Raw genomic sequence first — 21384 nt, forward strand, 5'->3', positions numbered from 1 at the left:
GCAAAGCCCAATAAAAGAACTTGCCCAGAACCACCAGTAATGCAAACAGGACTATTTTGAAAAGTGGAGACTTAAATAATGAAAGCAATGTGACCATGAAATCAGGTTAAGAGCAGACATGCCACTCACAAGAAAAAAAATTACTTATTTTTAGAAATAGGTACAATACAGCTCTTCTTGAGAACTCTGCCATGGCTGCCTCAATCCACTTTGAAATATAACGTCACAGTCAATGCTGTGAATTTATGCCTGCTTTACTAGAAATGTAAGCAACCACATTTTGCAAGCTGCTCTCCTTACATTGGCCTGTCTGTTGGTGAGGCTCCTTGAGAAGGCTACAAAGAATGAGATGGACAACGTTGGTGGTTTCATCAGCACTCTTCCCAAGAGTATTCATCAGTTGCTCCAAGTCCTTAAGAATATGATCCATGAGAAAGCTCACTGGATCCTGAACTGGTGGCTTTATGATCTGTAGCAGGGACTTCAAGAACAAAATGCAAGGTTCAGAGCGATCAATATGCAGTTCTATTGCAAGGCATGCAGACTAACAGTCATTTATTTATTTCATAAAATTTATATGCTGCTTGATTAGTGAAAAATCTCAAAGTGTTTACAAAAAGAATAAAACAGGAAGATTATTAGTAAAAACAATCAAAACATTTCTAAAAATTAAAAACCAGCAATAAGTTTCGGGGGTTTTTAAACTCACCATTCTAAATACCTGGGAAGGCTTGTCTAAACAAAAACGTTTTAAGGAGGTGCTGGAAAGAGTATAGTGAAGGCGTCTGTGTGATGTCAATGCCACCTGATGCCAAATTGTTGGATAACTGTGATAAATTATTTCATCCCTGAGGAAGCCAGAGGTCTATTGTAATGAACAGTCTACCACAAGTGTCCACTATAGTATGAGAAACCGAGTACAGTGGTTTAAGAACAGCCCTGTTTACGAACTATTTGATTTACGAACTATTTGATTTACGAACTCCGCAAAACCGGAAGTAGTGTCCTGGTTTGCAAACTTTACCTCGGTCTAAGAACGGAAGCCGAATGGTGGAAGGGTACCGGCGGCAGGAGGCCTTATTAGGGAAAGCGCACCTCGGTTTAAGAACGGTTTCGGTTTAAGAATGGACTTCTGGAATGGATTAAGTTTGTACACTGAGGTACTACTGTAGCTTTTCAGCTTCCAGGAAACATTTATCCATATATGAAGCTTGTTAACAGTCTTACTTTCCCTCTATGTATTACTGAAATGTAACAAATGCATTTCTGCATGAATCATTAACAACCACATTTTTTTTAAAAAAAAAACTTTAAAAAACAACAACAGTGGGGCACTTTGCCTCAAGTGGAAACACATCCCAGGCCAGTCCTGCTGGCATCCGATATCTCCTTCACATGATACTGAGAGTAAACCTTTTTTAAAAAATTGAGCTCCATTTCAGATATGCTTTCTTTAGTTTCCATGCAGCAATGTTTTTCAGACAGAATTGTGTGGTTCCTAGTTTTATTTAAAAATACCTGGTGATCTTTTGTGGCTCCCAAAAGCAGCGACAAATGAGTGAGCAAGCGAATCAGAATCAGGACAGCTGGAGACATCTCTCTCTCAGGTGCAACCTCAGCCTCTCTTTTTTCAGGTGGTCCAAGCACATGGCCCGTTTGCGACCTGTCTTGAATACTCCTGTATAGAATAATATATACAGTGTGTGCACACTTGCTACAAAACAGTACTTTTCCACGCTTAAAAATTCTGATTCCCAGACATCCAGACAATAATTATCATCACACTAAAACAATAGATACAAACATATTACATATGTAGTATATAAAATATTAAAATACCATTATTTGCTGTTATATATGTTTCCACTTAAAATACCCCATTGACTTGTATTCACTGCTTTAATTACCGTATTTTTCGCTCTATAGGAAGTACTTTTTCCCATCCAAAAATGAAGGGGAAATGTGTGTGTGTCCTATGGAGCGAATGCAGGCTTTCGCTGAAGCCTGGAGAGCGAGAGGGGTCGGTGCGCACCAACCCCTCTTGCTGTCCAGGCTTCAGGAAGCTATCCGCAAGCCTTGGGAGCCCGGCGGGAACTCCCGCCGGGCTCCCAAGACTTGCGGACAGCAGCCTGCAGCCCAAAATCCAGGAAGTGCAGCGGAACTCCCGCCGGGCTCCGAAGGCTTGCAGATAGCAGCCTGTTCTGGGGGCTGGGGTCGGGGGAAGCTCGGGCTTCCCCTGCCCCAGCCCCATGCCTGGGGGCGAAATATATATTTTTTCTTTATTTCCCCCCCAAAAAACTAGGTGCGGCCTATGGGCCGGTGCCCCCTATAGAGCGAAAAATACGGTATTTGTTTTTAATGCCGTTGTTGTATTTTTAGTGAACTGTTTATCCTGTAAATTGCCTTGACATGCCTTATATAAAGAGATGTAGAAATACTTCTAATAAATTAATAAATAAAAATGAGGGGTGGTGGCTCAAAGTTAAGAAATTAGGAAAGCCATAGTACGATCCTGGCTTCTTTCTTATTTGTTAATACCTGTTCTATACATGCCTACTCAGAAGTAAGTCCAACTGAGAATTACTCTCAGAAAATTGTGAGCAGTGGAAGCCAAAGTTCTCCACTTTGGACATGCTAGCTCAATACAAGCCCGGGTCTTTGGGTCAAAAGTGGAACATGATAGGAAGAGGGGAAAGGATAGGGGAGGGGAGGGGACAGACACAACTTCCTAAATAGAAGGTTTTGAAGCTTTGGTTGTTCTTCTGAACATGGCCATTGAAATAGGTGAACTGGAAATCACTGCAGTATTCTAGGAAGGTAAATTAGTTTTTTCTACCTCTAAAGTTGTTATAACTTGATGGGGCAGAGCCCTGTTGTAGAATAGATTCACCTTAAATAGCTGCAAATATCCCACCTCCCAATCTTTAGGGAACACTCTAAAAAAATGCCACTCCACATTCCAAAAAGCTAACATAAAAACATACCGTGCTTCTTTAAAGCCGGTCGCTGGTATGTGGTTCTCACCTCCTATTACAGCACCACAATCAACACACAAACCACGCTGCATGGGACGGCCACACTGAAAGGAGAGAGGGGTGGAATATTAGAAGCAGAAAACTGAAGTAATTCTGCTTGGTAAAGCTTAGGCTAAGGTTCAACTATTTTTCAAAATGTTAAGCAATTGCAAAACTAAACTAAACTAAACAAACAAACAAGCAAAAGCCACACACATAGCAAAGTTCTGATTTAGTTTGCTTTACAAGGCAGCCCTTGAAAACATGACAGAATGTTGAAGGAGAATGAAGTGCTACACAAACTGTAGCACAGACTGCTTTTAAAGAAATAAACCAGAATACACACACAATCTGTGAAAGCTCTTACCTCTCCAATAGTGCAGGGATGGCCATTTGGACATGCTGATTTGGAAAAAAAAGAAAGGATTTATTTACTTATTCATTCATTTGTCTTTTACCTGCAGGTCACAGGGCAGTTCACAATATAAAATCACAAAATACATATCAAAATAAAAACAAAAACAACCCAATAACCCCCCCCCTTTTTTTAAAGAGCATCGGATGTCAATCAACCAAAGGCCTGTCTAAAGTGGAAAGTTTTTGGCAGGCGCCTAAAGGTGTATAATGATGGTGCCAGGCAAACCTCCCTGGGGAGAGAAAGAAGTGTGCATGCACACGAAAGCTCATACCAATAACAAACTTAGTTGGTCTCTAAGGTGCTACTGGAAGGAATTTTTTTATTCTCTTCAAGCTAAGTTACTGGGCAGTAAAATGGCAAATGCAATAAAATGTAAACTAGTGCAAAGTGATGCACAATGGGGCAAATATGAACAAATTTCTGCTAATTCTGACAACAGAATCTGATCTCAAAACACCTCTGGATGCTTTCAGAAACAAATAGGATATTTCTATCAATCTGCTACTTGTTCCCATGGTACACATCAAAATATCTTGGAATGTTTCAGGTCTGCTTATTTCACTTGCACAAAGTACATGTAAAGTTTTGTGGTTTTTTTTGGATAACTACTTCACATTTCTGAGAAGTTAACACTACTATCAAGATTCTTTTTAAAAAAGTCCACACTGGGTGGTATTCAACAAGCTCATTCTGTCAGCACAATGACTGTGGGCTGTTCTGGGGTTCCCTCAACCCCCTGAAGCTGTTCTGTTCATGGGGAGGGAAGACAGGGGGGAAAATCTGCTGCGGAAGTGGAAATCCTTGCACTAAAAGAATGAGTGAATTGGGTACCACCCACTGACTCTTAACCATATGTCTTTGTGCCTAAATGGATAGATATGACACAGTAATTTGACAGGAGAGTGATATATGGAAGCAATCCCCATCAGACTCTGGATTATTTCCACTGTTTTCGGGGGGGGGGGGACAAGACACCACTGGGAAAAAATAGCTCTCTAGGCTGCTCCCAAGCTTGAGCATGGTACTTACTATACCATCGAACTCCTCTTGTGGCTTCCCATCTCACAGCCTGAGCCAGTAAGTCTTCTGGCATTGTTGGCAGAAAAGCACCCTGGAAGGAGAGAAGGAGAATATCAAAGTGGAACTAGAATAATATGCAGTGTCCTCCTGCTCATGCATTAAGATCTTCAGTTGAAATCTTTTGCCAAGTGCTAAAGTGTGTTATGCTTGCATGCAGGAGAGGACTGTTTCTGTGTGATGGCAGACAGACAGGAAATGCAAGTAAAACAGTAATGAGTGCAGGAACTGATGGGAATTGCAAAGGAAAACGGAAGATTCACTTCTTTACCTGCATGGTATGAGGTGAGAATGCCAGATTCCTTAGAGGTTCAAGGATTCGATTCTGGCCAGACAGCAAGACAGCAGCAGTGTGAATTGCCATTTCAATCACTACCCTCTTGTGGCTGGAATCCTGGGGGCTCAGTGCCAGTGAGGGGGGTTGGTTATCCATCAGAGATTCTGCAAATTTCTCCAGCTCTGGAGAAGGAAGAACGTTGGAGCTCTGGATGAACTCCTTGATAACATCACGTTGCTGAAATAAGAAGGAAATTATTTTTCAAAAAGTAAGGTGAGATTTGTCAACTAGACTCACTTCAATCTTCATATGAACTATGGCCAACTAAGATGATCAACTGTTTGGAAGATGATTAATAATGCATATAGGTCAATGCCTTTCAATGGATTTTTAAATGAAAGTTGGGGGAAACGACCACCTTTGCTCAGTTCTATAATTGATATCCTAAATCTTCCTCTCTCCTAAGGAAGCAGCACTTGTGCACAAGGCAACATGCAAACTGGCACCAAGACAAAGGCATTTACCTCCTGCTTCGGATGAAGACTCTGCTCCTTGCATCCATACAGAGATGTGAACTCTCTGAAGACAGCCAAGAGAAAATGAACAGCCTGGACAGACTTGGAGACATTGCATGCCTGAAAAAGAAGGCACAAGTTACAAGGCTGGGATTGTGGGTGGGGCAGGGTGGAGAAGAGGACAAGAAACGAGAGATTATCAATAGTTAAGCTTTCATCTTTGGCTATTAGTAGTCATGGATATTGCTACAGAAAACACGCCCACACGAAATGGTACCAGGTCACAAAGATTTCATCTAGCGCATCAGTCCAAATATATCTCTAGATGTGTCCAAAAAGGACACTAAAGGCACAACTTTTGTAAATGTTTCACTGACACTCTTCCAATCTGGTAACCAGTAAGATTCCATCACCTATGGCAAGGGTATTTCAATTGGGATTTCTTTATTTGCCAAATTTCTCCTGTAGGTAGCAGACCCACCCAGATCTGGATGAGAACATATGAAGGACACTACAAAATGGCACAGTAAAGGAAGTCCATCACTTATTAGCAGAGTCAATGTTTCTAATGCAACATGTAGCACTCTGAAATTCAGCCCCGATACTCCAGCCAATGCAAGAATGGCTTGTCATTTGATAAGCACAAGAAGTAAACAGTAGAACACAGGTGAATATTTGGGCTTTGGACAACTTAAAGACATCAATAGTAAGCAAGAAAACCTTGTTAATAGAGCTGAGATATACAAAGGAAGGAGGGAAGAAAAAATCATCAGGAATATATGAAATCAAAAGAAATGGCTTTACCTTCAGGGCTGCTGAAATACCATCTGCCTGGCATTCTATTATTGCTTTTCCCAAAGCATCACGAACCACACTGTAGTTTTTGCCGCATACCAGGAACCGATCCATCTGATTGTGCTGATGACTCTGAGGCCACAAAATACCAAGTCCCATTTTTAAAAAGTGTGAATATGAAAGCACATTCTAAACAATGTGCTGTAACTACAGAATCTGCCCAACAAATCTGCAGTTGAATTTCAAACTTCAGAAGGGTAATAGATGCCTGCCCAATCATTCTAAGTTATCATGAGGCTCTCTAGCCAAAACAATATATTTTGCTTATTAATATTACATATATCTGTTAGTTACATTTTTTACAAAAAAATACAAGTGACTTACAAGATAAAAAAACTGATTAAAACAACTAAAACCAGAAAATTTAAAGCATGTATAGCACAATATACCTAAAATGCTCACTGAATAAAATTAGTCCTACCTATCTCATGAAAAGATGAGCACCATCATAGAAACCAGCTTAGTTACCAAAGGCCTGAGTGAATAAATCTTAGCTTGGAGGGTGAAATCTCAATGTAAGCAAAACAAATTCCTTTTATTTTTGCAAATTCCTTCTTAAGAGCCATTCCATTTGGCCCTTGTGTACCAACCCATAGCTCAGAAAAAACATCTCAAATTTATTAACGATAGAGACAGATATGTATTACCTGTTGCCGTTGAATTACTTCTGATGGAAATACCCAGAGATACTGTTGTTCACTGGAAAGCCTCTGTGTGAACTCCATTCCATACTGATTAGTAAGCTTTCGGACAAGGTAAACTCTATACCAGTCATTTTTAGTCTGACAGCAGAAGCGCTTCACTTTCTGCAGGTAGAGTTGCTTCTCTCTTTCTTCACTACCATCTACACAGAGAGAGAAAGAAAACAAGGCCTTATTCCCTATGCCGTGCTATAGAAAGGTCACAATTTTAAAAGTGTATGACAGATAAAAATCATCTAGCACCAGGAACTCTTTCACATGCCATTTCTTTGCTACATTTGCATTCCTGTTTGGTTACCATAATCCCACTTGCCTGAAGCTCCATGAAGCTCAAAGAGCAGCTCTGCAGCCCTGTCCATGCACAGCTGGATGTGGGCCACACCCTGCAAATACTCGATGGTGGCTTCTTGACGGGTGTCACCACTGTTCCTGCTCCACTGTAAGTAGTTTTCCAGGAAACGCCCATCCTCTCTTAGCCGGTTTGCTTTGCTTTCCTCAGAGGAGGCTCCTGATTTCTCACACATAGAATCCTGAAAAATGAAACCATGTTTCCTGGTTACAACTAAGTTTCCATACCATACAGTTTAAGCTGTTTAAACTTCTTGCATTTGTAGTTTGCACCTTTGCGGACATGCAAGCACACACACACACCATTTTGTACATGGAATGCCACCGAGCCGACAGGTATGCCAGCTTGCAAAGCTTTTTCTGCTTCCTGGTGGTGCTTTAGAAATAAATAAACCAATCTGGAAACATTTTGGTCACCAGTTACAATGCAATCCTAACCATGTCTACTCAAAAGTACTACTGAATTCAATGGGGTTTACTCCTAGGTAAGGGGTTAGGACTGCAGTCTTAGTCCAGGCAAATGCTCCGAGGGCATGTTCAATACTCAGGTAAAAGCAAACAAGTAGGGGCTGTGGCAATTTTAGGAAGCCGAACAACTATGAGGCTTGCTTATCAAGAAGCAAGTCACACAGTTCCAAATGTTTCAAGAATGACTCATGATCGTCATTATGGCTTTTCACTCACTGCTTTTCAAAATAATATCAGGGGGTGAAATTGCTACCATCTCCAATAATCAAAACACACAGTGCTAGTTTGTTGTTGTTGTTGTTTAGTCGTGTCCGACTCTTCGTGACCCCATGGAGCAGAGCACGCCAGGCACTCCTGTCTTCCACTGCCTCCCGCATTTTGGTCAAACTCATGCCGGTACCTTCGAGAACACTGTCCAACCATCTCGTCCTCTATCGTCCCCTTCTCCTTGTGCCCTCAATCCCAAGTGCTAGTTAAGTTTGGATTTGGGTTTGATATCCTGCTTTATCACTACCCGAAGGAGTCTCAAAGCGGCTAACATTCTCCTTTCCATTCCTCCCCTACAACAAACACTCTGTGAGGTGAGTGGGGCTGAGAGACTTCAAAGACATGTGACTGGCCCAAGGTCACCCAGCAGCTGCATGTGGAGGAGTGGAGACACGAACCCGGTTCACCAGATTACGAGTCTACTGCTCTTAACCACTACACCACACTGGCACATTTCAATTTTGAAATTTTTGAATTTGTTGCTAATGCAAAAGCTGTGCCAGGCTTTGTCGAGTAAGGAAAGGTATTTCCCTCCTACCTGATCCATCAGCTGACAGCTTGGTAAATATATAAACAAAATGTGGTGTGTAAGCTTAGATGATGAGGAAATCCTGTTTGCGCCACAGAAGTCAACTGCAAATGACTAAATCTAATCGCAAGCACCTTCTGATCTAGTCTATTTCCTTCCAGTACACATGTGCAGCAGGCAATGATTGCTCTATACTATCTCTTCCATGTCTCTGAAAAGTTAAGATTCTGGAATGACCTAAGATTCTACCACTGGGCCAGGTCACCCCTGCAAAGTAAACAAGGAAACTGGAAAGTATACTTACTTCAAGGCAGTTGACAAATAGCACGTACACTTTTGTTTTATCATCTTTGTCTAGGATGCCGCTTGATTCCACTTCTGATAAATAATTTTGTACATGGACTTTCACATCGTTGAAGCTATAGAAACAGAGAAAACTCTCCTTACTCAAAATGAAAGATTTCCACTGTCAGAAGTATGCATTTCAGTTGTACAACAGAGCCGAGGTGAGAGCCAGCAAGCGTTTCTGAAAAGCAATAGCTGAACCCAGGAAAGAACCACAAGGACTTCAATTTAACGAAAACATGCATCAGTGGGATAAACGTTGAAGAAGAAGCAGGGTAGTTGAAAGTCCCAATTGAAAGTCCTTACCTGTATTTTAGAAGCAACTTTAGCACGACGGAACGAATTACAGGAGTTTTATCTACCACATCGTTAAAAGGGGACAGAGATTTTGTATGCACCCTGGGGTTTCCTAAAGAAGTAATAAAACACTGCATAAAGACATGGAAAAGTCTATTTATTCAAGACAAGACAGCTGATAAAAGATCTTGTGCACGTACCTCTCAAAGGCTTTGTATGGCAAAACAGGAGTTTCAGTAGCATCTGGATCACAGCTTTTTCTGGGGGTTCATTGTCTTTGAAGCACATAGTAGAAACCAGGTCTATGAAAAAACTGTTGCAAAACTTACGGAACTGGGTGTTTTTTTCTATGCAAATACTGTGAAGAAAATGCACAAGCCATTACGTATCTGGTCAACTCCGCAACTTGCACCACAAAACACATGTGTAAATGCTAAGAAATGCATAGCTAATGGGTTATATTAAGTCCTCAGAAATTAAGGCCAGTGTCTCTAAATCATTACCAGTATTATAGATTGTTAATCAGAAGAAGGCATTACCTGAGCTCCTTGGATACTTCAATAGAATATTTTTCTGGTAGTTCAACCAGGCAAAGCGGACAGGACATCTGTCCTGCCACCAGCCACTGTTTGATACAACTGTGGCAATATACATGATCACAAGGTAGGTTGACTGGGTCCTTAGGATCTCCCATACATATTGGACACGATCTTAAGCCATACCTGTAAATTCAAGAGCCACAGTTAATGTGATCATACATTTAATTGTAGAGCCCAAACTTTATACCCTTCCCCTTTCAGGGTCCATTTGAGAGAACTGAAAATTACTGAGCCCTGCCTGCCCCCACAATCACAAAATGCTAGCGTAGGGGCTGCAAGTCATAAAAAGGTGAAATTTGGTGTAATCACTTGTCAATTGCTGACAAAATTTTCTGCCAATACAGTGAAACCTTGGTTTTCGAACAGCTTAGTTGCTGAACTTTTCAGCCCCAAATGTCGAAAACCCAGAAGTGAGTGTTCCGGTTTTCGAATGATTTTCGGAAGCCGAATGTCCGTCACGGCTTCCAATTGAGTGCAAGAAGTTCCTATAGCCAGTTGAAAGTCGCGCCTTGGTTGTCAAACAGTTCCAGGAGTCAAACGGACTCCCAGAACAGATTAAGTTTGACAACCAAGGTACCACTGTATCTAACTCCTCTTTGGAAATCACTAGACTCTTCATCACCGCAATTTTTTTCTTGCAGGGAGTTCCATAGTTTAGTTTTAATCAATAAGTATAGACATTGGTTCTGGGGGTGTTATGAGTCAGTCATCCCATTTTAGGCAAAATCTGCTCACCCAGAGATGCCAAACAAATAAGGCCTTTAATTTAATTTTCCCCCTCTCAAACTCCCACAGCTCTCAAAAGATTTCAGTTCACCTCATGTCATTTTTTTTATCTTTCTCTTTTCACATTTAACTTATATCCCACTGCTTCCCCACAAACTGCCTTTCCCCCAGCCCTCCTCACACACTCATCCCAAAAGCTTTACTTGCAAAATGCTGAACTGATTTCATCCTTGCAGTCGCACAGCACTTTCATCACTGCAGTGAATGTGTTAAGAGTTTTGATGTCAGAATTCCACTGGAAACACTGAAAAGAATAAAAACAATGTGAATGGGAAGAGGCCCTCAAATGTAGGCAAACAATGCAGTAACCACAGGAGTCTGCACATTTATCGCTATGGTAACTGCAATAGCAGGACATGCATTTGTTCTAACTGGGTTTAACAAGCTAGCCAAATAAGCTACTCCAACTGACTTTATTACATTATTTTTACTACAGCAATGATACATGTCTTTGCAGAAGGGCCAAGTTCAATAAGACTTAAGATGTGGACACACTATACCTTTAAAGAAGTTTTGAAACACACTTCCCCTAAAAGAATTCTGGACACTGCAGTCTACCACTCACAGGGTTACAGTTCCTATAAACCTTTAACAAACCATAGTACCTAGAATTCTTTGATGGAAAGAATGCATTTCTACTGTGCTTTACAAGTATTATGTGTACACAACCCCTCCCCAGCGATAGAATGTCCTCCCGTGAGGCCTGCCTAGCATCGACATTAACAGATTAAAACATATCTCTTTTTTAGGCATTTGAGGCACTATGCTTATTGCTGTTTCTGTCTTACAAATTGGAAGTGCCATTCTACCTGTGAACAGAAAAGCAAGTTCTGAGTGCTGAAATAAAACTGGTACATATTTAACTTGCTTATGGCCAGCCAAATAAGCAAAGGATGTTTCTTAAAGTGATGTTTCCCTCCAAATGCAAAAAGGGTCCTTACCTTTCCAAGCCTTATGGTGTATTGCTTTATCAGATCCACCATCTCTGGGATCGCCTTTTCTGCTCCAAGTAGCACATGTTCCACAAAGAGAGAGATTGAGAAAACCCGATTCCATCGGCTCCTGTTTCAAAGAGAAATGTGAGTTATGGCTTATTTATATATGGGGGGGACGACGACAAGAAAGTAGGAAGAAAGTACCAGATGACTGGATTGAGGGATGACTCCTGCTGTATAAGAAGGGATCATGACTGCCTTTTGCAGAGCACGTCATAAAATTCAGTGGCACTGAAGACTTGATTTGGAAAAGACTAGTAACCCACTAGTAAAATGTAACTAAGGAGAGGGCCAGTACTCAAGTGAGTGCAGCAGCACAGATGCACAGCCTCTCCATTTACTATTCTTTTACTTAACAAGCTACATCTGTTCCACTGAGCTTCAATTCGGAGGCTCACAGAGCCACTTGACTACTGTAATTTTTTCATTCCATATTCCTTTGTAGATTCCATAATAGCATTTTACTTTTACTATTTATTGCATTTATATCCCACCTCAAGGTGGCATACAAGGTTCTTTTCCCCTCCTTGATCCCTGCAAAAATCCTGTGAGGTAGGAAAGGTGAGCTTCAGGGTTGAGCGAGGTGATGAACCCTTGTCCCCCAGCTCCTAGTCTGACTCTCTAACCACTATACCACTTACTAAGTTGTGTGTGCGTGTGACACAGGAAACATGTAATCTGGGATTTGAGGGTATTAAGAGGGAAGCAGCTTTGCAAATGGGTGACTACCACAACAGTTCAAATGGGTGAAACAACAATGTAACCAAGTGACAATGTCATATGCAATTAATCTCAAGGAAAACATTACTATACTTTTAAATTCATATTTTGCCTCTCAGACCTACCTGACTTCCTGGAGCAGCTGGTCACATTGGCTCTCATTGCTTTGAAAGTAGTTTGCTGTACACACAAGTTCAATTGGCATTTGAAGCTTCTTCACCTGCTGGAGCCACGTTTGAGATTTGCAGTTCAGCAGTTTTTCTTCCAACATCTCAGTACAAGCAATTGCGGCAAGCACATCCAAAACCTAAGCAATCAGGCATGAACAGGGCTTTAATACAGACATGGATAGTAAAGAAAAATACATTCGCTTCAGACACTAGTAAGGCTGTATGCCCCCCTTAACTAAGCAAGTTACAGAAAATAAATATCCCTCTCCCTTGAGTAAGTTGGCATCAGAACTTGAGAAGAACTATGACGATATCCGCATTACCAGTTTCATAAACATGTAATGACACTTCCGCAGTGTGCATAGTTGGTTTCCTTTCTGTTTATCCCATCTATTTCTTTTAAAACAAATGTCCTGCTTTACCCTCTATTCTAAATAGGGCACATTCCATCACCCAACCTTTAACGCCTATATTTTCTTCCTTCCATAGAATTTTACACTTACTATTCAATTTCACCTTATTGCTCTCAGTCCAGCAATTTTCACCGTAATTCTGCCTTGGGAGTATTTGCATAATCCCCCATGCATAATCTCTAATCTTATCTTCCACAGACATCTCAGGAGAGTTGTGGAATATGCTCACTGTACATATGTCCACAACGGATTGATTGCACTGCTGTTTGGCACTGCAATTATGTATAAATCATTTGGTTCACAAGCTCGTAGAAGATCTTTGTGTTCTCACAGTAGGGCAGATACATTGTTAGGACAGAGGTGCCCAATGGGATGCCCTCCAGATGTTCTTGGGACTGCAACTCCCATCATCCCTGGGAGAGGCAATGCTGGTTGAGGCTAATTCAAGTTGGAGCCCAACAAAAGCTGGAGGGCACTATGTTGATTAGCTTTGTTATAAGGAGTATAGCAGAAACGGACATGTTGAAGCCTTGTGTGATGTTTAGTATCTCTCCTTAAAGGCAGTATAGTTTCTCCTAATACTTTAGAAAAGCAACGGAAGAATACCATGTACTTCAGAGGCTGTGTTTTTTTCTAAAATGTTACAGCTAGCAAATATCACTCCTACCATTTGGCGATGCAAGAGGCTTCCTCCTTTCTCAATATGTTCAGTGAGAGCATCAAGCACCTCAGGGTTCACAGCAAGAATCCTGGAAAGGTTTTGCAGACGACTACTAAACTGATGGTAGCCAAGATGGATCCAGGAGATGGGCAGCACCTCCTCCTCCGCACTGGGCGAGGCTGCCTTCATTTCCTCTATGCATGATAAGAGAGCTGTCTGCAGCAGCTGGAAATTGAAAAATAAATAAATAAGTCTTTATAAATAAGTGAATTCTTACAGTAATCACATATCCGGTTGAAACAATCTAATTTCTTCAAAGTTGCTTTTGTGTTTTTTTCTTAATAACCAAATGGTTATTAGATAAATGTCCTAACAATCTCAGTGTTACAATGGATATAATCTCTTATTTAGGTTAGGTTTTTGTTTTAAAAATAGCTTGGTACTTACAGGGAAACCTTGTTAGTAGGTAATTCTGGTGGTTAACGCTTCCGGTATCTTGACAAAGCAGACTTATATTTATGAAAGACAACTGCCAGCAATACCATTTCTTGAAGATGCTACAGCACACAAATTGTGAACGTAGTAACTGACACATGCTTTCTTCCAAGCACCTCAACTTCCCTTACTGGTATACTCACATTTAGCTCCTTCGGAGAGGCCACATGCATTATCAGACGGATATAGTCTCTGATAAAACAGTGGAAAATAATGTTTCTTTCTTCAGCAGAGAGACCAGTAATATGCTGCCCCAGTGGTGTCTTCTGAAAGAGTCCTACAAACTTCTCCGCATGGCCTGCAGGTCAGGAGTACAATGGGAGGAAACTAGATTAGATGGGAATTTTAAATGCCATAGTATCTCTTTATGCCAATAGACATGAATCTTCTTGACTTGCCAGTCATTTTAAAGGTTGTTTTGTATTGCTTTTTGATGGTATTTTGTTTTTATATTGTTTAAAATGTCCTGATATTTTATGATAGGGCAGTATATAAACGCTTCAATAAATAAGTATCTCCCAGAAATACCATGCAGCAGTGGCAATGGCCCTATTTCAAAAGTTAAAAGTATGATGACCCTTTACTTTGTAAGCCTCATAACCCAAACATTGAAAGCTGTTTTGTCGTTTAGGAAGAAGTCTCTCACCAAGCCCCCCCCCCTCCTTTTGGTAACTACTGAGAAATAGAAAATTTGACATTGCACCAGAAATGTGGCCCAAATCACTCTTTTAGTCCCAAAGCAATGCTCTTAACAGCTAGTAAGTCTAGGACTGTCATGTCCTGGACATAAATCCAGGACATTCTTGGATATGCAGTAAATTTTCAGCAGGAACATTTGTCTGTAAACTTTAGGATATTCCTATAAAAGCAATTAGAAACAGAAGATGCTCAGGGACTAAAAACTTGCATAAGCAGAACCAAAAGCCACTGAAAGATCAAATAAGAATATAGGGTTGCACTCCCCTGTCCTCCTTCTGATAAAGGTCATCAATTAGGATGACCAAGACCAAATCAAGTCACATAATCAGGCCTGAATGCAGATTGAAATGGGTCGAGATCATCTTTCATCCAAGAGCACTTGCAATTGTTGTGCCACCGCCCTCTCAATTACCTTCTCTACGAAGGGAGAATTTGTGAACAGGATTCCAATGGGGAAAACAGAGCCCGGGGGGAATTTCAGAAAAACGGAAAAATGTCCGTTTTGGGGTTTCTTTTGGCAAACAGAACCATAGAGGACAGCAGCTGAACCCCAGAACAAACATCAAAAAGGGATGGTGCCTCATTATTGCCTTCAGATCCATTTGACATATTTATCTAAATGTTCCTATGAGTGACACAAGTTTCAATGTCATCCCTGCATTCTCACCTTCATCACCAATGACATATGGGGCTTGAACCCAAAGGTCTTCCAAAAAATCCTTTATCCTCCAGCTGAAGGGTATTTCATTGCCAGCACCTGTAAATACCTGAAAGGAATTCTCCACCAGAATTGTCTTGGATTGGGAGCTGGGTAAGAAACATGCAAAATCAATCAGAAAGTTGGTAAAATTCCGTTACCAAGCCGGGAAACTTACTTTTACTTTTCTTTAATCTATTAATCATTACTATTAAAAAAACACGAAAAATAGATCATAAGGCCAGCCTTTAATCAAGGTGCATGTAAAATGCAATCTGTTTATATAGAAAAAGAAACAATGAATGCAGAATGAATGGATTACAGGATACAATTAGTATGAGGGCTGCCTCAATAACTTATTCCATAAGGATGGATGGATGGATGTAGTGGATGCATTTCAGAGACACTATAATTAACACATGGAATAAAAGGATACTACAGGTCTGGATAACTCTCTTTGGTCCCACAGGATAGCAATTCACAACCCCTACATAGATACACCCCCCCGACTAGCCTGGTACTGTACTAAGGACCTGTATGGGAGCAGCTGGGTAAGATCAGGTCCACCCAGCTCACTCACCCAAGTCTCATGGGAGAGAAGATCATCTACTGCCTAGATTTCAAGATAGACTATTGCTTTTTTTCAGGCCAGGGTTTTGGATTTAGACCCCAGGGTAGAACAGCGAAAAAATCCCAACAAGTTGAGGAGCAAAGAGGATTAAATTTTGCAAAGGATGGAGGGAAAAAAGGAGGACTTCTGCTAGGATAGACAAGAAGACAAAATGGGAGAAGCTCCTGGAAGTGGAGGAGACAGTATTCAGATTTGCAGCAAGGTTCTCCTGTCTAGGCTAGAAGTATGTGATATAACCAAGGTATTAAAGAGTTCTGCTGTAAGCCAAACCTACTGAGAAATGGGAAGCCAAACTGTCATGGCCTTCTACTGGCATACACAGTTGCCAAATGAACAAACAGCTTTCAAAATATTCTTTCACATGGGAGTCCAAATCACATTCACCATTCACATTTAACAACAAATCAATTCACCAGCAATCATTGCTGCCTTGGTTGTGCCACTTACCTTTTCTCACTCATAATGTAAGGGATGTTCAGAAGATTGAGATCATTGAAGATGAACATCCACAGAGCTTTCACACAACTTTCTGTTTCTGGTCTAACCAGCAGGTCCAAGTTGCCGTCTCTGTCTAGGACAGACACCATATAGGCCAGAAATGGTATAACTGCACTCTGCACCCGCTTCCACAAGGTGTGCCTGCAAGTTTCAAGAGAGGTAAAGGGGAAAAAAAAAAGAATACCCAATATTAAGAAATTAAGTTCAGACACAACCATGCACGCTTTCAGGAGCATTCTGAAAAGACTGAAAATCTCAAGAGAGAATGTTATAAAGAAAAAGCAAGCCTTTTTTTGACTTGCATATATACATCTTTCTTCTTTTGAAAGCACCTTTCCAACTGTGAACCATGGTTTTGAAGCAAAGTTTATACTATTTACATAAGGGATGTTACTACCTGAAGAAGAGGCAGAAACTTTGAAAGTCAGCCAAACATTATTGGCCCACAGAGCTATTACTGCAGAAAACAACATTACCCAGCTTTATTAAGTGTTTTGGTTCCCATCTTGCACCAGCTACACATGTAAATGCTCTGAACTCAAAACGGCCAGGATATTTAACTAGCTGTAATACTGCAGTTGACTGCAGAAAACAAAAACAAAACATGGGAGACTTTCAGACCCTCCACCTGCTGGGAATAAAGCAACAATGCTTTGCAGCAAGTTACCTGAACCATTGTGGTAATGGTGAGGGAAATAGACAAAATGACAATTTATTCTTCCCCTGCTCATTCTTTTTTAGTAACCCCTTGTTGGTGAAACAGATTACTTCATTTGAGACTTTTATTTCCTTCCTGCTTTTTCTCCGAATTACATTTGCTCAAAACAGATTCAGGACTCGCCCACATTTCCACTTGTCCTGTGCTTTCTTAGACATGGGACCCTAAGACTGTCTTTAAGAATTCGTGGGAAACCTGATTGCTGTTTGTTCCAATTCAGTGCTAAACCACAGGTTTTCCGGGAGGAAAGAGGTAAGGAAAAGGGAGATGTGGATAAGCACTGTGTGAGTTAGCATGTGCTAATGACACTACTTTTGGCCACGTGCAAAGCCTGTACATGGGGACGTGGGTGGCGCTGTGGGCTAAACCACAGAGCCTAGAGCTTGCCAATCAGAAGGTCGCCGGTTCGAATCCCCGCAATGGGGTGAGCTCCCGTTGCTCGGTCTCTGCTCCTGCCAACCTAGCAGTTCGAAAGCACGTCAAAGTGCAAGTAGATAAATAGGTACCACTCCGGCGGGAAGGTAAACGGTGTTTCCGTGTGCTGCTCTGATTCGCCAGAAGCGGCTTCGTCATGCTGGCCACATGACCCGAAAGCTGTACGCGAGCTCCCTCGGCCAATAAAGCGAGATGAGCGTGCAACCCCAGAGTCGTTTGTGACTGGACCTAATGGTCAGGGGTCCCTTTACCTTTAAAGCCTGTACTCAGAATGGCTTTGTCATGACTAAAAAACCTTGTTTTAGTTCTCCTTTCAACCAGCTGTTTTACTAGATTATTTCGCTCTGCATACCACTGCAATATATTTACCAAACTCTTAACACCACCCTGATTCTGCAGCCCTTAAACCCATCTGAAAAGTTGTTCCCAAAGCTCAAGGGGACCCTCTGGAGAAGTATCAAATGTAGCTTGTGGGGCCACAGCTGGAAGAATAAATTTATAATTCATCTGAGTGCATGGAACCATCTTAAGAGAGGTGTACTCTTTAGATACTGGCCTATGTTTTTAGATTGCTGAAATACGACTAGTTTAAGCTACTGTGTATACCTGAAAGTTCCTGCTTCTTGGAGGGCATTGAGGTTTGATGCCTCCCGAAGCACCCACTCTTTCATGATGTAAGAGTTCTCCTCTTGCTTTTCCAAAAGGGTTAAGAGGCGATTCTTTGTTATCTTCAGGAAGGAAGCTGAAAAATAGCAGAAAGTGTGCTAACCGGTATTCCTTAAGGCTAGATTTCAAGTGTTGAAGACAAAACAAAAGGTATCTATTTCTATTGGACCGATAGCTAATTTAGTCCAATTTTATCATCAACACCAGTTAAGGTTTCACAATCTTCTGCAGTGCTTGACTGTCAACTATGAAATTACAAATATACAGGGTGAGTCCTTTAAAAGAGGCCCTGTGGATACAGAGTACACATATTCCATGGGGCCTCTTTTAACGGACTCACCCTGTATTATCTATATAAAATTGTTGGGAGTCATCATCTGGGGATGAGTGAAGAGTTTCGAGTATGGTGAATCTACAGAATGCTCAGCATGAAGTAGGAGAGGTTGCAGATGTGCTGCACTGGTGTTTAGAAACTAGACTAAGTGACAGTAAACTACAGCTGTTATCTTGGCAAGATGGAAGCAATAAAAGCTTTAACTGATATGATTTTGCCTTATTGCCACATCTTGTGGTGGCAAGCAAATTCTACAGGTTAACTATACATGAACTGAAGTACTAATTATTTTTATTTTTATCTCCAAACATTCAGCTTCATTGGATGGCCCCAGGTCCTAGTATTACGACACAGCGAGATACTTCTATCTTTCCCCCCTTCTACACTGCGCTTAATAGCACATGAGAACCCTGTTACCTCATGCTCTGTGGAAAAAGATTGTGTGAACATATTCTGGGAGGGGCTTGCACCAGAAAGCCTTCCACTTTACATTGGTACCTCAGGTTAAGAAAATAATTTGTTCTGGAGGTCCGTTCTTAACCTGAAAATGTTCTTAATCTGAGGTACCACTTTAGCTAATGGGGCCTCCCACTGCCGCCGTGAGATTTCTGTTCTCATCCTGAAGCAAAGTTCTTAACCCAAGGTACTATTTCTGGGTTAGCGGAGTCTGTAACCTGAAGCGTCTGTAACCCGAGGTACCACTGTAAAAAACTAAACGCTCCTAGTCATTCATACCTTTCAAATCACTTTCCTCAGAAAGAAGGCTAAGGAGAATTTCAATCCTCCTGGTGCTGCGGCTGGAACTCTCATTTGGGTCTCTTAGCATCCCCACAGCACTTTGCACGCAGCTCCTCAGAAGAACGGTGGTGTCCAAGATTTTGGGCTTTCCAGGAGTAGAGAAAGAGAGCCTATTAATATTGTGAAGCAACACAGACTAAGCTGGTGCACATTTCTTCTCTGAAAAAGGGAACTGATGTAAACAAGAGCTTTCTGCCTGTAATGACTCTCTTGCTTGCTGGCCAATACAGGAGACAAAGATACAAGATCTGCCCTGCAGCCAGCAATCAGCATATTTATCTGCCTGGAGAAGAGCAGTCATAAAAGCAAGGAAAAGGGATAGCACAGCAAGGTCCTATTAACAAAAACCAATAAGTACTTGTTATGGTGGAGAAGTGAGAAGAACCCACTTCCTGCATTGGAGATCTACTCCACTTGCGATAATTGGTGTCCTTGATCTCTTTGGAGTGTTTAAGACAAGACCCAGCATGGGATCTATGTTTTATCAGTCCAATAATAGGCTTAGTGCTGGGAGCAGAGGGGAGAGCAAGAATTGAGTACAGAAGCATGGAGACACTAAAAAGGAGCTCCTGCAATGTTCTGGTAAACAGATGATAGTGAGGCTAACAAAATGATGGCCACCAGGAAAATGCTGGGCTTACTCTCAGTGCTAACAAGGGACGCCTGCAGACTTTGTGATTATTTATTCATTAAATTTCTATACTGCCCTTCATCCGAGGATCACAGGGCTGTTTACAACACATAACATAGTAGCAAACAAAAACAATACTAACCCGCCCCCACCCAAACACAGACAATTTAAAAGGCCATAAATTAGCTAATAAGCCAAAGGCCTAGGAGAAGAGGAATGTTTTTGCCCAGTACCTAAATATACTGTATGTAACTAAGGTGCCAGGCAAGCCTCCCTGGGGAGAGCATTCCACAAATGGGGAGCCACTGCAGAAAAGGCCTGCTCTCATGTTGCTACCCTCCAGACCTCTCATGGAGGAGGCACACAAAGAAGGACCTGAGAGGATGATCACAAGGTTTGTTAGTTCTTAGGGAGAGAAGAGGCCCTTGAGGCAATACCATTCACCATTGTCTTTGAGAGGCTCAGTAGAAGCCCAGAGATGGAAGCTGGCTGAAATGCGCCGTACCTAATTGTTTACAAAGTAAGAAGAGGGTGTCCAGAGTTTGGAGGTAGCCAACCTGTTCCTCTGTGATGAGGAAGACTTTCCCTTAGGGATCTATTGGAATGGTAGGCCAGAGCGATCCCTGTGCTCAGAGGAACACATGTTCTGGAGAGACATGCTTTTGGAGGCTCCATGGCAGCAGCAGCAGCCAGAATTCCCACCCCTTAAGTCTTCACCACTCTAACATGGGTGGTCATTTTTACTGCCTGTTTGTTCAGGAAAGCCACAGAAACAATGTACAGGCGAGAGAGCAGAAATGGACAATAAAGGGAGCAAGAAAAAAGGCAAAGAAGGCTGGGAGGGGCAGAAAACATGCAAAGATAGCAGAGCAGACGGGAGAAGGGCTGAAGCCCAGGAAAACAGGGAAAGGAACCCAACCTCTGGCATGAGGAAGCATAATCCATGCTTATTAGATGTTTCCTCACTACACCTGAGAAAATCTGAGAAAATCTGGGGATATGCAGACTCCCATACCATTTGGGGGTGGGGGGGGGAAATGGAGGGGAAACCATAACAGAGAACATGTACAATAATACCTCTGGGATTTTTATGATTTTTTCCTCAGCATGAATAAGGGGGGGGAGCACTCTCTCTTTTCAAAGGTAGCCAAATAAAATAATTAAAGTGAGACACATTGAAACTTACAGCCAAGCTTTCTGTTTTGGGTGCTGCAGATACCACATCCATCTCCTCATCTTGTTCGTCTTCCTTTGCCATAATCACAGCTGCAAATAATACAGAAGATTGCACAGGGTTGGAATTTGCTCACTGATAAAATTAAGGAAA

The 21384-nt window shown here is 41.6% G+C and overlaps 1 protein-coding gene across 1 annotated transcript in view; it reads right to left on the bottom strand.

Annotated features, from left to right (window-relative positions):
* The window catches only part of LOC128407329 (E3 ubiquitin-protein ligase RNF213-like), a 98028-nt gene that overhangs the window by 15053 nt on the left and 61591 nt on the right, over positions 1-21384 (bottom strand). The window contains exons 34-57 of the mRNA XM_053375552.1: positions 21244-21323; positions 19364-19511; positions 18235-18370; positions 16425-16616; positions 15317-15456; positions 14094-14248; positions 13462-13680; positions 12337-12518; positions 11438-11558; positions 10640-10740; positions 9651-9833; positions 9312-9469; positions 9121-9223; positions 8774-8888; positions 7171-7387; positions 6804-7000; positions 6106-6228; positions 5311-5421; positions 4781-5023; positions 4462-4543; positions 3382-3416; positions 2985-3079; positions 1519-1678; positions 301-481 (exon numbers count right to left, since the gene is read on the bottom strand). Coding sequence (XP_053231527.1) covers positions 301-481; positions 1519-1678; positions 2985-3079; positions 3382-3416; positions 4462-4543; positions 4781-5023; positions 5311-5421; positions 6106-6228; positions 6804-7000; positions 7171-7387; positions 8774-8888; positions 9121-9223; positions 9312-9469; positions 9651-9833; positions 10640-10740; positions 11438-11558; positions 12337-12518; positions 13462-13680; positions 14094-14248; positions 15317-15456; positions 16425-16616; positions 18235-18370; positions 19364-19511; positions 21244-21323 — 3477 coding nt within the window. The remainder of the gene's footprint in view (positions 1-300; positions 482-1518; positions 1679-2984; positions 3080-3381; positions 3417-4461; positions 4544-4780; positions 5024-5310; positions 5422-6105; positions 6229-6803; positions 7001-7170; positions 7388-8773; positions 8889-9120; positions 9224-9311; positions 9470-9650; positions 9834-10639; positions 10741-11437; positions 11559-12336; positions 12519-13461; positions 13681-14093; positions 14249-15316; positions 15457-16424; positions 16617-18234; positions 18371-19363; positions 19512-21243; positions 21324-21384) is intronic.

This window comes from Podarcis raffonei, chromosome 2, assembly GCF_027172205.1.
Source record: "Podarcis raffonei isolate rPodRaf1 chromosome 2, rPodRaf1.pri, whole genome shotgun sequence".
Taxonomy (NCBI): Eukaryota; Metazoa; Chordata; class Lepidosauria; order Squamata; family Lacertidae; genus Podarcis; species Podarcis raffonei.